Source organism: Gavia stellata, chromosome 29 (genome assembly GCF_030936135.1).
Source record: "Gavia stellata isolate bGavSte3 chromosome 29, bGavSte3.hap2, whole genome shotgun sequence".
In the NCBI taxonomy this organism is placed as follows: domain Eukaryota; kingdom Metazoa; phylum Chordata; class Aves; order Gaviiformes; family Gaviidae; genus Gavia; species Gavia stellata.
In genome coordinates, this window is record NC_082622.1 from 5,212,697 (window position 1) to 5,225,087 (window position 12,391).

The 12,391-nt window shown below is 54.5% G+C and overlaps 1 protein-coding gene across 2 annotated transcripts; it reads right to left on the reverse strand.

Moving 5' to 3' along the window:
* Window positions 1-1,997: 1,997 nt before the first annotated feature.
* GMEB1 (glucocorticoid modulatory element binding protein 1) lies at window positions 1,998-11,852 on the reverse strand. Of its 2 annotated transcripts, none has more exons than XM_059830841.1 (10): window positions 11,728-11,852; window positions 11,168-11,334; window positions 10,061-10,143; window positions 8,960-9,084; window positions 7,899-8,002; window positions 7,293-7,447; window positions 5,944-6,072; window positions 5,097-5,234; window positions 3,849-3,971; window positions 1,998-2,765 (listed from the first exon to the last, which is right to left on the reverse strand). In XM_059830841.1, the coding sequence occupies exons 2-10, from the start codon at window positions 11,293-11,295 to the stop codon at window positions 2,059-2,061; spliced, it is 1,692 nt and encodes a 563-aa protein (XP_059686824.1). In that variant the 5' UTR covers window positions 11,296-11,334; window positions 11,728-11,852; the 3' UTR covers window positions 1,998-2,058. The 2 variants fall into 2 exon arrangements, with proteins under 2 accessions (XP_059686824.1, XP_059686823.1); XM_059830840.1 differs by having other exon boundaries at window positions 10,061-10,173.
* Between the last annotated feature and the right edge of the window lie 539 nt (window positions 11,853-12,391).

Below are 12,391 nucleotides of genomic sequence, written 5' to 3' on the forward strand. Positions count from 1 at the left end.
AGGACCGGCGGGATCAGCGCCCCCGCTCGGCCGGGCGTGTGCGGGGGCCGCTCTTAAAGGGCCAGGCGCCCACCGCCCAGCCGGGCCCTCCCCGCAAAAACCGAGGCCCGGCTGCAGCCCCGCCCCCATAACTCTGCTCTGTCGCACCCCCCGATATTTTAGCACCCCCCGACCCCCCGCTCAGGGCCCGGGGGCCATCGCAACCCCCCGGGACACCCCCCCGGCCAAGGGGCTCCCTGGGCGCCAACCTCCACTCGGGCCGGGAGCAGATGAGGGGGGAGCGCAGCCTGCCCAGACCCTGCCCAGGCCCTGCCCGGCCAAGAGAGGGGCAGGGAGGGACCCTCTGTAAGCCTGGATTTGGGGGGGGTCCCCCCAAAAAGCCCCCGTCCCTCCCCAGTCAAGGGGCTGCCTGCAAGGGCCAGGCCAGGGGGGAATGGGGAGAAGGCGGCTGGATGCAGAGGGAGGTGGATGACTCCATGGGATGGGGCTGGCACAGGTGTTCCCCAACACCTGCACAAGTGGGTAGGACTTGCTACGAGCTCCCACCTCCATGGGAAAGCCGGGAAAGCCTTCCCGAGCAGCAGCGACCACCCCGCAGTGGCAGCGGGCAGAGGGGTCCCTGCCCGTCCCGCGCTGCCTCTGAGGTGACAGAGCCACCGCCTTTCACCTACCCACGAATAAACCATTCGAGCGTAGTTCAATTTGTCCTTTTAATGCAAAAAAATAGCCAAACACATCTTCCTTCCCCCTCCCCACCCGCCCTCCCCAGGTGTGTTTCCTTTGCTGTTGTTTTGCTTAATATTGCCAAGCAGCTCCCCCCCTCCCAGCCCACCCAAACCTCCGCAGCTCTAACAGCGCCCGGCGCTTCCCCCCTTCCATCTTCCCACCGCGGCGGAGCCCAAAGGGACCCCGGCCACCAAAAAATAAAAACCAGAGGGAAAGCGGGAAAACAGCGGGGCACACGTTATTTCAGCAACGTGCCAGTTCTAATCCTGCCAAGAGATTATAGGAAGAAAGAAGAAAAATACAAAAATAAAACCACCGAACGAGTAGCGACAAGCACGGAGCAGCCCCAGCACACAGTGTAAACAGAAGCTGCCCCGATCCGGAGTCCAGCTCTCCCGGAAAGCAACAGCACAACATGCTTTGTACACCCCGAAAGGTCCCTGCGGCGCCGAGCAGCGAAGGGGGAGGTTGTGGTTTTAAGCTCGAGTTGATATTTTTTGCCTTTATGCAAAAGGCTGAAGTGATCTCGGAGTCTCCAAGCGATGTTTGCAGCACCGAGCCTGGCCAGGCGGGGAAAGGGATGGGGGAAAAGTGCCATGGGAAGAGGCAGGATTGGGATACAGGGACCCCGAGACCGGCGAGAGTAGGTCCAGGGCTTTGCAGCTGGGAAATCTGGACATGGGAAGGGAGACAGCAAACAAATACAAAAAACCATAGATATAAAAACAATTTGTGTGGAGGAGGAGAATATGGACAGTAAAGGCAGGGCTACTGTCGTCTTCCCCAAAGCAAGAATAATAATAATAAAAAAATCCCAGTTGAGGTGACAGTGAAGAGTCCGACAGAATTCCCTTCCCTGGGGGAAAATAAAAATACAAATGAGGTACCTGTTCCACCCCAAAGCCATCATCCCTTCCCACAGTCACATCAACACTCCAGCCACTGGTTATTGTCTCTCTGAAATAAAATAATCGGGGCCAGGGCGGGCCCGGAGCAGAAGCACCACGCGTGCGGCTGGGCCACGGCGCACTCTCGGCACCAGGAGCCCTCGTCCAGTTCCTCCCGGTTGGGTTGTTCAGCAGAGATCCAGTCTCTCCTTGACCCTGCAAACAGGCGGTATTGTTCAGTGCTCCACGGAGACGGAGCCTTTTCCAGGTCTCACGTGTTTCTCCAGCTTTTTTGTTTAAAAAAAAAATTATATATATATATTATATACAGTACAATGAAAATATCCATGGAAACAAATGGGGTGGCTGGAAAAGATGCTTAACAAAAAAGCCCAAAATAAAACAAATTCCCAACTCTTCCCCAAACTGACGCTTGCCTTCCCCACTAGTCCTCCAAGACCACAATCTCCACGTTATGGACCTGGTGCTGATGGTCCTCCACATCTCCCACCACTTTCTCCTCAGTCCTCAGCTCCGTCTCCAGGATCACAGCTTTGCCCTCCGACTCGTCCGTGTCCGCCTCGGGATCCGGCGCCGGGTCGATTTCTATGATGGTCTGCCCGTCATCCGAGGTGCCTTCCACGGCTTGGATGGTGGAAGTGAGGCCGGATTCCATGGCCACCAGTTCCACGGGGTTGACCACGGCCGCCACGTTCGCCAGGGCACCGCTGTCCTGCATGGCCGCCGAGCTCAGCAGCGCCAGGCTGGAGGACGGGTGGAGGGTGACCGTGTCGGAGGAGCTGGTCTTGGAGGAGGACACCACGGTGGCGTATCGGAAGAGCTGGGAGCCAGACGGCAAGGTATGAACAGTCACCGGGCTAGAGCCCTGGCTAATGGTTGCCACCGGGATGTTGCCCACAGAGAACTGCTGTCCGACGGGCGCAATAGCGATGGGCGAGATGACCGTGAACTGAGGCTGCTGGATGGGGGTGGAGGGGCTGAGGACGGTGGCGGAGGCTGGGCGCTGCAGGCGGGGTCTCTTGGGGGGCTTGGGAGCGCTGACGGGCATCAGCACCACGTTCTGGATGGTTTGGGATTTCGCCTTCTGGTCCTTGGCAAGTTTCTTCTGCTCTTCCAGCTGCCGCTCCAGGTCTGCAAAGAGAACGGCTAAGCAGCGCGTCGGGCTAGAGCCAGCACGCTGCGGGAGCTCCTGGGGACTCGCGGGCTCCACAACCAACCATTACACCCCATGTTTGCAACAGGAGGTCTCCTAACCACCCAGTCGAGCATGATCTTAGCATTTCACCCAAGATCAAACCGCACTGAAGGAAAAGGCCAGATTCTCCTGCCACCCACATAGACCTGGCCAATGTTCTGCACTCGCTCAGCCTGCTTTGGCCGGCTGTCAGCGCCTGGATAAGGAACAGACAATGCTCCATACCAGTTGGCTGCTCCTACTGATGCGAAGGTGGGCACTTCTGCTCCCCAAGCTAGACCCACCTACAAGGGAGAGTGGACAAGTCCCTCCAGACAGCAGGAACTGCTTCCTGAGCTTGGCTGGGTCCCCTCCCCAGGAGCCAAGCGCACCTGTACTGGGGACAGGGAGCAGGACTGCCTGGGTCAATGAAACATCTCGTCTGTGTGAACACTGGAAGTCAGAAGTAGCACAGTAATCTCATTTATCCAGGGCAGTGGGGGACTAGGACATCCCAGATAAGAACAGGTCCTACAGGACACGGTGAGGAGGGAGACACATCCAGCAAACAGCTCTGGGGAATCCAGGTCAGGTTATTGGCTTCAGCTCAGGGGAAGCCGTGCAAGACACCTGATAGCTCCACGCCAAGACAAGCAGACAACTCAGCACCCCATACACGGAGAAGCCTATTAGCTCGGGCACAGCACGGCACTGCCTGCAGCTCAGATGACTGCCACACAGCCCTTAGGTAGCAGCACCTATTTCCTAATACCGACTGAATTGGACTCACTCCCCCAGCACCCTGGCTGCAGCAAAAGGCACAGACTTTGGGCTGTCAAATGCCCCAAGCAACGGCTCACTGTGAGGCAAGGGAGAGGGGAAATTCCACTCAAGCCCTAGGATGGAAAGGGATTGGGATGCATTTGCTTTGGGGCAGCGTGTATTGAAAAATAACCCAAATATGGTTCATCTGTTGCAGGAAAGTCACATCAGTTCCCAAGAGCAGCAACAGGATAAGCCTTACTAGGCGCTGACTGTACCTGCCAGTGTGTAAAGAAACTGCTCCTCTCCTTGCTCTGTCTGGTTTTTCCTGTTGTCCAGAACCTTCTTGACTGTGTCCATTAGGCCAAATGTGTGGGCAACATTGTTCAAGACTGCAGCATCTGCAAGGAAAGTGCATGGGGATGAGCGCCTAGTCCTGCAGATGGGACTCAGTCAAGTACTCAAAAGATGCTCGTACGACACCAAAAATTTCCTGCTGCTTTTTGTAAAACTATCTCTGTTCTTCCACCAGGGCTGGCTGACAAGGACAGACCCAGCTCCCGCATCCTTCTGACATCCAAGGACTAAATAATCCCATTCACATGATAAAGAAAATGAAACAGAGATGTGTCACCCAAGCAGCTCAAAATTGCTGCAAATGAAAGCATAATTTGCAATCACAGAGATACAAACGAGCTCTCCACCTACAAATCATCACCCCATGCTGCTGACAGTGTCATTAACATGCCAGCTTCACTGAAAGCTGTGCAAAATTTCTATTATAATCCACTGACTTCAATCACTCACAGCTTCCAAAAGCTGCCACCTACCAGACACAAAGATCCGCCAGTCCAAAGCTAAATTAGAAAATAAAAAAAAATATCCTGGGTAAAATGAAGTTTGTGGCTACATGGATGTTCTCTCAGCAAGAGCATCAACAAGAGGTGCTCTCAAACCCTGTGCTCACAGGGGCACGTGCTGAATTGGATTAGGGAACTGATCCAAGTTAAAAATAACCCTAAAGAGAGGAGGGGAGTTATTTTTAACCCAGATCAGTTCCCTCATCTGGTTCAGCCCCAAAAACAGGTTTTCTGGCACAAGTGAAGACAGGACGAGAAGTGAGGGGGCAGGACCTGTTTAAGCCTGCACTGCCACAGAGAAAAGCGTTTGAGTAACTCTGGTCCGAGAAGTGAATCTGGGCAGGCTTTCACGAGGGCCGGGAGCTGAGGACAGTCGTCTGATGGTCTCAGCAAGCTGCCAGGGTCATTTTGCACAGGGAGCAGCGTGGCACGTTGCGTCCTTGTGCCTGGCAGTAGTGTAAGCGAATGCACTTCACCGTTGGGCAGGCTGAGACCACACCCAGACTCAGCTCCCACAGCTCAGCTAATGAGCGGTAACTCAAACACCCTGACTCAACAGCTTTAAATGGCGGAGATGGACCCTTGTCGCTTCTTTTTCTTGCCTGCAGGTGCCCTTTTGAGCATCCTTCCCCACGGCAGAGCCAGAGGCTGTGGCTCACAACCTACCTGTCATCTGGAAGGGAGACTGACCCAACCTCTGCTGCACGCCTCTTAGGACTTCTTCTATCTCCTTCTGGATGTTGCACACAACCTCCTCCATCAGCCCCACATCAGCTATTCCTTTCCAGAACATCAGCGTGTCCTCTGGCACAAGGAGAGGTAAAAAGAAGTCAGCGTGTACAAGCATTTGGCATTTTTGCTACAAGGCTACCTTGAACCTTTCAGGCAAGAGTAACTGTGCAAGACGACTTCTAATTTGGCCATTGGGGTGGATATGACACGCAAAAAAACCCCCACAAAACCCAGAAGAAGGAAAACAGACCCAGGCAGCAAATCACTAACATGTTTTAAAGCAGCACCATGACTTCCAAGGCAACATTTCCCATCTTTGCAAGATGCAGAGCTTAAAATCTTTGTTTGAGGAAATTCTGCCTAAGCTTCTGCACTGATCCTAAGAGGGAACACAAGGCACCGCAGCCAGACACAGCCAAGAGAGCTGACAGGGTACTAACAAGACACTGCTCCCTGATGGTTTCAGTCTAGCTCCAGGCTGGCAGATGTTTACATCCTTATAATGAACAAAAAAAAAAAGCCCCTCACTGTAACTCATAGCAACTGATCTGGGGGATCATCCATCGACCACAAGGCCAGGGCTGAAATCCCACTCTGCCTGCTGCGGTGAGGAGCTCTGTTTGGCAGGGACCCCGCACGCCTGGGAAATGCTGGGATAGCCAAGGGGCTGGGGGACAGCTCTGTCATTGCCTAAACTCTCCTTATTTTCAGGATTTCAGTCTCCAAAATGTTAACAGGCGAGGAGAGGGGAAGAAACACCCAACAAGCAGCCTGATCTTACCCGAGATCTCATCCGTGTCCTTTTTCATGCCTTCCTCAGTGGCCATGGTGACGGCAGCCGTCAGAGCCGAATTCCACTCGATCCCCTCCTCCATGCTCTCCTCCGACAGCGCGATCTGGGTGATGCTCCCTGCCAGAGAGGCAATGTCAGCTCCCTCTGTGGCACCCAGAGTGCCAGCCCTGAATCCATGTTGTGCCTTCCATCCCCCTCACCCCTCCCAGGCTCTTTTTTCACTCTTGTGGTCAGGTTATTTGCGCTTGGCTTCTTTCAACCAAATTACCTAAAAGCAAATATTGCTGCTTCTCATTGGAACTGTGATTGTGAAAGGCTCTGGGGCTTCTGGAGGGAAAACCACGTGCCCTCCAAAAAGCAAACTGGATTCCTGGCATAAAAGGAGCAGAAAGGTACCAGAATAAAGAAGGGAACAAATAAGCCTCAGTCCAGCCACCCTTCTCCCCTTGCATCATCAACAGGGAGCTCTGCACCCCAGAGATGCCCTAATCTCTCAGGAAATGACAGGGTCAGGGTCCAAGCTGGTTTATAGAAGGGAAATGGATCTGACTCAATCCTAAGTTTCTCGATCAAATCTGGGACTAAGCCAATGTGCAGCCACTGTAAGGTTTTACCATGTGGCCATGGTGCCTTCCAGGACTTTCTCCTTAGCCTGTGGACAACTCTGCCATCTCACCCACCCAGGGCCTTAGAGAAATGTAACCTGCCCGGCTGAACAATGTGGTACAGTTGGGAGTAGTTTTCTCCCCTAACCTCAGCAAAGAGATCACTTTCTGTTCTGAAGTATGGGATTCGCTGAGAATTTGCAGTTGGAATGAGAATCAAATCATGACCAGCCATCACGCCCCGTTCACGGACGTCCTGGTAATGTGGAGCAGGCTGCTCCAGAGGAGACCGGCATGCCTAGATTCATTCCCGATTATCAGCCCATCTCGTGCCTTTGTAATAGACCCTCAAATAGGACATCAGGAAACATTGTACAAGCCTCAGGTGTTTGCTCACATGGTGATGCCAGAACAGGGATTCCTTCAAGGTGAGCCTCCCCTGGCTCCCGAGGCTGCCTCTAGTCACTGCTTAACATCGGCTGCTTCCCAGCCCTCCCGTTACAGCAGAGCAGAGCTCCCTGACCGATGCTGCCAAGACCTCTCTGAGCGGACAAGAAGCATCATCTTCCTTCCCAGAAACCAGAGCGGTCTCCCGAACGGTGAGACCACCCTGCTACACCTGGGGAGAAGGTGTAAAGTGTGTGTGTGTGGGGTCAACCTGATTTGATTAGCCCAGGGAGGGAGAGGAGTGTCAGAGGGCAACTCCCGTGCTATTGCTAACTGGTTTCCTACCGTCAGCTGATGTAGGAGTCTGCACCACACTCTGCTGCCCCGGCACCGGTGCTCTGGCGCTGCTGATCAGGAGATCAAACTTGGTGCTTCGACAGGTGTTGGTGCAAACTTTGTCGTGCTGGTAGAAGTCGATTTGTCCCGAGTCCATCATCTTTCTGTGCAGGGAGTGGGGAGAGAACCAGGCTCAGCTCAAATCTCAGCCTGGAGACAAAAGGGAGTACTCCACGTAGGAATGCTACGGCCATGGGAAGGATGGAAAAAGGGAGACCCAGCACCACTCTGCACACAAAACATCTCTTGCAGGGCTTTCAAACGGCAAATACAAGCCATCCCCCAGCTTCACATACAGGGCCCCAGTCCTGTTCCACCCCCAGCAAGTACCAGGTCCCTCAGGTGAGGCCACCTCTGTACAAGATGAAGAATCCTGCCCCTCAGACCACGGGGCCAGGATCTCTGACCCAGAGGTGCTGCAGGCTGCTGGCCAGACAATGTGAGCCTCCAAGAGATCTCCCAGGGACTGCAAAGCAGACAAAACGCCTGCTTGGGATCCTGCAGCTGCAGTGATGGAGCCCTGAAGCTGGACACGGTGGTAGGCAACTCAAATACCTCAGCATGATTCCCCCGAGGCGAATGGCTCTCTTCCAGTCCTTTAGGGTAGACTTCCCAGCCAGGTGAACAAAATGCTTCGGGCTAATCAGTTGGTCATTGAACTGACAACGAGATAAACCAAGGCTCACAAACAGGGTAACATCACTTTGGAAGACTGTACTGGGACATCCAACACAGCCAGTCCACAGCTCATCTAAGCCCCCACTTCTACCGAGAAAGAGGAGCTGCTTCGCAAATCCCTACCAGCTTTGAACCCCTTGGTGCAGCAAAGCTTATAACTCCGGAATGGCTATGTTGGCAGGGATGATCTGCCAGCCATCGGCATTCAAACCACACAGCTCTAGCCAAGAACAGCCCTGAAGGCTTTCGTACAAAGCATGAACCAAATTAGCTCCTTCTGTGAACATGTACAGTCATCTTGGAGATCATTACGGGAGACTCCTATTACATCAAATAGCCGAGCAACATCTAGCTGACACAGGTATTCACTCGGGCAGCTGTTCTGTCCTGCTCCAGTGACTAAGATAGTTCCCGTTGAGGGTGAGCAGCAGAGCGCTCTCGCCGCAGCAGCACACGGGGACTCAGCCTCAGTGCATCAGCTGTTACATCAGCACACTCTCAAGTGGAAAAAGGTTACAGCAAGATTTCTCTTCTCGATGCAACCTGCTCACCGAGGCAGCGACAGCAGTAGAGTATCAGGACACCAAGGGAAAGAGACAAAGAATAAAAGCTTTGGCAGATCTCAGTATGCATCCCCTGCTTGCCTTCAGCTCCAAGTCCCTCATCAAGTGCCAAATACGACTCTGCTTTAAACAGTAATCAAGAGCAGCACTGAAATATAAGGTGGGTGACAGGCCTTCACTCCTTAACGCACTCCTCCCCTGCTTCTCCCCATGTTAGAAACAATTTTAACGCTAACAATCCAGCATGCTGCAAAGGCAAAGTCACTCGGCTCCAGGACAAGGCTCAGATGAAATGCAAAAAGTAAGGAGGTCCTGTGGAGGTCAAGCACCAGACCTTGAGAGCAGAGAAGGAATCCGCTGCGAAAACTCCCTTACCTTTACACACTTGACATTAATTCCCGGACAGACGAACTTCTTCCAGAGCAGGATGGCTTTGCTCTCCCCGCAGGTGATGGGATAGGCGATCTCGATTTCCTCGTTCGTTTCAATGGTGCTGGGGTCTGAGGGAGGAATGGGTAAAAATGAAACTTTCCACCCAAGAAGCTCAAATCCCACAAGGCAGGAGCTGAAAGCTCCCATGTTGTGAGACCTACACTCAGGAAACCAAAAGAAGGGCCGATCCCAGCTCAGGATCAGTCCTCCCTTAGTCTTCTCCAATTACTAGCTCTAACAGCAACTGGCATCTGCTTTTTAATGCAGCAACACTCAAAATAAGCAAGCTCATCTATCAGGAAAACGTGAGATCAGAAATTGAACACATCTGTAAGTGTGTGGGGAGGTGCCAATGAGGACAATCTTTGTGGAAACAAAATGCTTTAAAATTTGAAGCACAGGTATCTCTCAGATTTCTTGGAACTCTGGTATCTCTTTAGCAGCGATATCAGATATTTACTGATAATATATTCTCTTCACACGCAGAGTTTCTGCTAACACTGCCAAAAGACCCACACCCACACAGGAAGCAGAACGCTAGTCAAGATCTAGTGACAGCACCTATTGGCAGGAGCCTTTTCCCACATACTCCTCAGGATGGCAGAGAGCACTCAAAGCCAACCTGCTTGGTTCTTCTGAACATCCAACCCAAATTGTCAGGCTGTTCGTTCAGCCAAGAACTGCCAATCAGAGTCTGATGCTTCAGCCAGCGCAGACACAACCGCCATCCTCATAACCATTGCTCCTGCCTGCTAGTGTCTGCACACCAAGACTAGGGTGAAATCTCGGCTCCCCTGGACCCCGTGGGAGCCCTTACCATTCATTGCAGGAGAGCCAGGATCTCAGTTCCAGGACTTTGAGACCAAGCAGTAACAGCAGACTCTTATTCCAGAGTATGCCCAGACCCTGCACCCACATCCATGCCTGGGAAACAGCATCTGCAGGGGCAGAGCCAGAAGGAAGCCCAGCGAACTGGAGACACCAGCTCAGCGGCGACCAGCCCTGCAGAGGAGGGGATTCTGCCCACGCCAAGCGGGAACTCACCGATCCCTTCTTCTAGCTTGTGGATGGTGTGGGTTTCGACGGCCACTACGGCAGCGCTGGCCTCGGAGCCCTCTTGGTAAATCCTGTTGTGAAAGCATCCATCCATAAACAAACTATATAAATCACGGGAAATTAAGATTCACAGCACGGGGTTAAAAATTCGGTTTGTTTTTTTCTTGCCTGTCCTCAAGGGACGCGGATTTCGTTTGATACAGTTTCAATCACAGGCATTTTTTGGCACATACGAAATACGATAATAGTCCCAAGGACTGAAACACGCAGAGGCGTTCCCAGTCCTGTCATCGCACCCTCCACGTTGCCAACACCACTGAAGCAGCTCTGCAGTGCGCTTCCCTGTGCCTTCTCTGGTTTGTGATACAGGCGGTTACCCACGACAACAGGAAGCAGAGCTCAATGCCCCAGGATTTCCCTTCCAGCCCTGTGTGACACTGCAGCACGGGTGATCACGCAGGGAATAGTCACTGCCAGGCCTCCAGCTACCCTGCTCTGCAAATATTATCAAATGAGCTGCTATATTTATGTCCTGATTGATCCAGAGTTAAGGCAAAGCGCCTGGTGGCAGCCACTTCTCCGCAGCAGCTGCCAAGGGTATCACAAAATTCCTTCCAACATCCCAGCTTCATCGTATTTTAGAGGAGGATTATTTTAGCGGAAAGCTGGCACAGAGACATACGCAGACCTGGACACACGGGCACAGACCACCACATATAGCAGCTGCAGCGTGGCAAAAACCCACCCTGGGGCCGGAGAGGGAAGAGGGAGATTGGGAGGACGCGTGGCCAGGGCAGCACCGTGACCACCTCGCCTCTTCCCCACTGCCACAGCCATCGCCAGGCTGCCGCGATCCACAGAGACAGCATCGCGCAGACACGTCCCCACAGGACAATTTCAGTCCTCGGAGGCCCCGTGACAGCGACACACACAAAAGCTTTTTTGCGTTGTATTTTTCTCTCTACTGTGCGTGGCACAAAACCGACGCAGACCTGGAAAACGCAGCGACGCTCGGTCCCCACGCCACGAAAATCTACAGGGATCCCCCCCATCCCACCCCACACCTCCCAGACACGCCGGTACCGTCCAACTCACCCTTGCTGCACCGGCTGGAGCTGCAAGATCACTTGGGTTTTGGTATCCTCCGGGTTCTCCCCTTCGTTTCCGTCACTTGGTACAACCACCACATCACCCACAGGGACGCTCACTTCGGCATTCGCCATCTCTCACATGAAGCCCGGCGGTGGCGGGGTGCCGCGGTGCTGCAGAGGGCAAAGCAGAGGCAGGTCTGTATCGCGGCAGCACTGCTGCCTGTGCAGAGAGAGGGGCAGGCAGCGGTGTGTAAGCATGGTCACCCAGTCCCACCGCAGCAAAGGCCGGGCTAGCGGGGACCGAGGGGCCGGCAGAGCAAAGCTCCGGCTCCAAAGAGGGCACCAGGTATTTTAAATTCACCACCAGAGAGAGATGGCAAGTGCCTGTCAACACACACGAGGCTTTCTCCTTCCCTCTCGATCACGATAGCCAGGAACATCTCACCCGACGACACAAAACCGATGGAGATAGTTCCCCCCAGTGCCATCCCACTCGTAACTTCCCGAGCCGGCAGCAGCCAGCAGTTTTCCCTGGCCCCACAGGCTGGTGCCGGCCGAGCAAACCTGCACAGTGGGTTTCGGCGAGAGCACGAGAAGGTTTCCGAGATGGAGCTTCTCCCCCTGGGCCGGCAGCACTTCCAGCTGCCCTTGGGATGCTCTGATCCCTCACTACCAGGAACGTGCCTGGGACTGACCCTTCCCACCGCACATGGGCTGCGGGAGAAGCCGGTATTCCAGGTGGCAGAGGTGCGGTGCCGCAGGAGATCCTCGCAGGGGGTCACTGAGCAGCGCTGCGCTCGCACGGGCTGTTCTTACCGCTACGCAGGGAGGTATAAAGGTGGTTTTGTTACCGCTGTGGGGCTGGAGTGCAGCCCCGCGGGGGGCTTAAAAGCTTCTGGGAAAGCGCTTGTGTCAGGAGAGGACCCCACGGCAGGTGACGGCAGGTGACAGCGGGCTCACGGCTGGGACGCAGTGGGACAAGCGAGGAGAGCCACTGGTGCAGGGGCCACGCTCCGCAGCCGGCTCCAGCCCACGCACCCCCCGCGGGTCCCTGCCCGGCCACGTCTTCACCCGCCCAGGGCTCACCGCACTCCGGGCAGGCCAGACACCCGCCCGGGGCAGCGCTCCCCGGTGCTGCTCCCCCGGGGACCCCCCGTGGGACGGTGGGGCCGCGGCTTCCTCAGCGTTTCCGGCATGGGGGGGCCGCCGGGAGACGGAGAAACCCCGA

Excerpts from the sequence above, each read along its gene's own strand:
- GMEB1 (XM_059830840.1), bottom strand. The coding sequence starts at position 11,295 with ATGGCGAATGCCGAAGTGAGCGTCCCTGTGGGTGATGTGGTGGTTGTA. Across the intron at positions 5,235-5,943 it reads GGACACGGATGAGATCTCGG|AGGACACGCTGATGTTCTGG; the intron begins GTAAGATCAGGC and ends TCCTTGTGCCAG. Across the intron at positions 3,972-5,096 it reads GTCTCCCTTCCAGATGACAG|ATGCTGCAGTCTTGAACAAT; the intron begins GTAGGTTGTGAG and ends CTTTCCTTGCAG.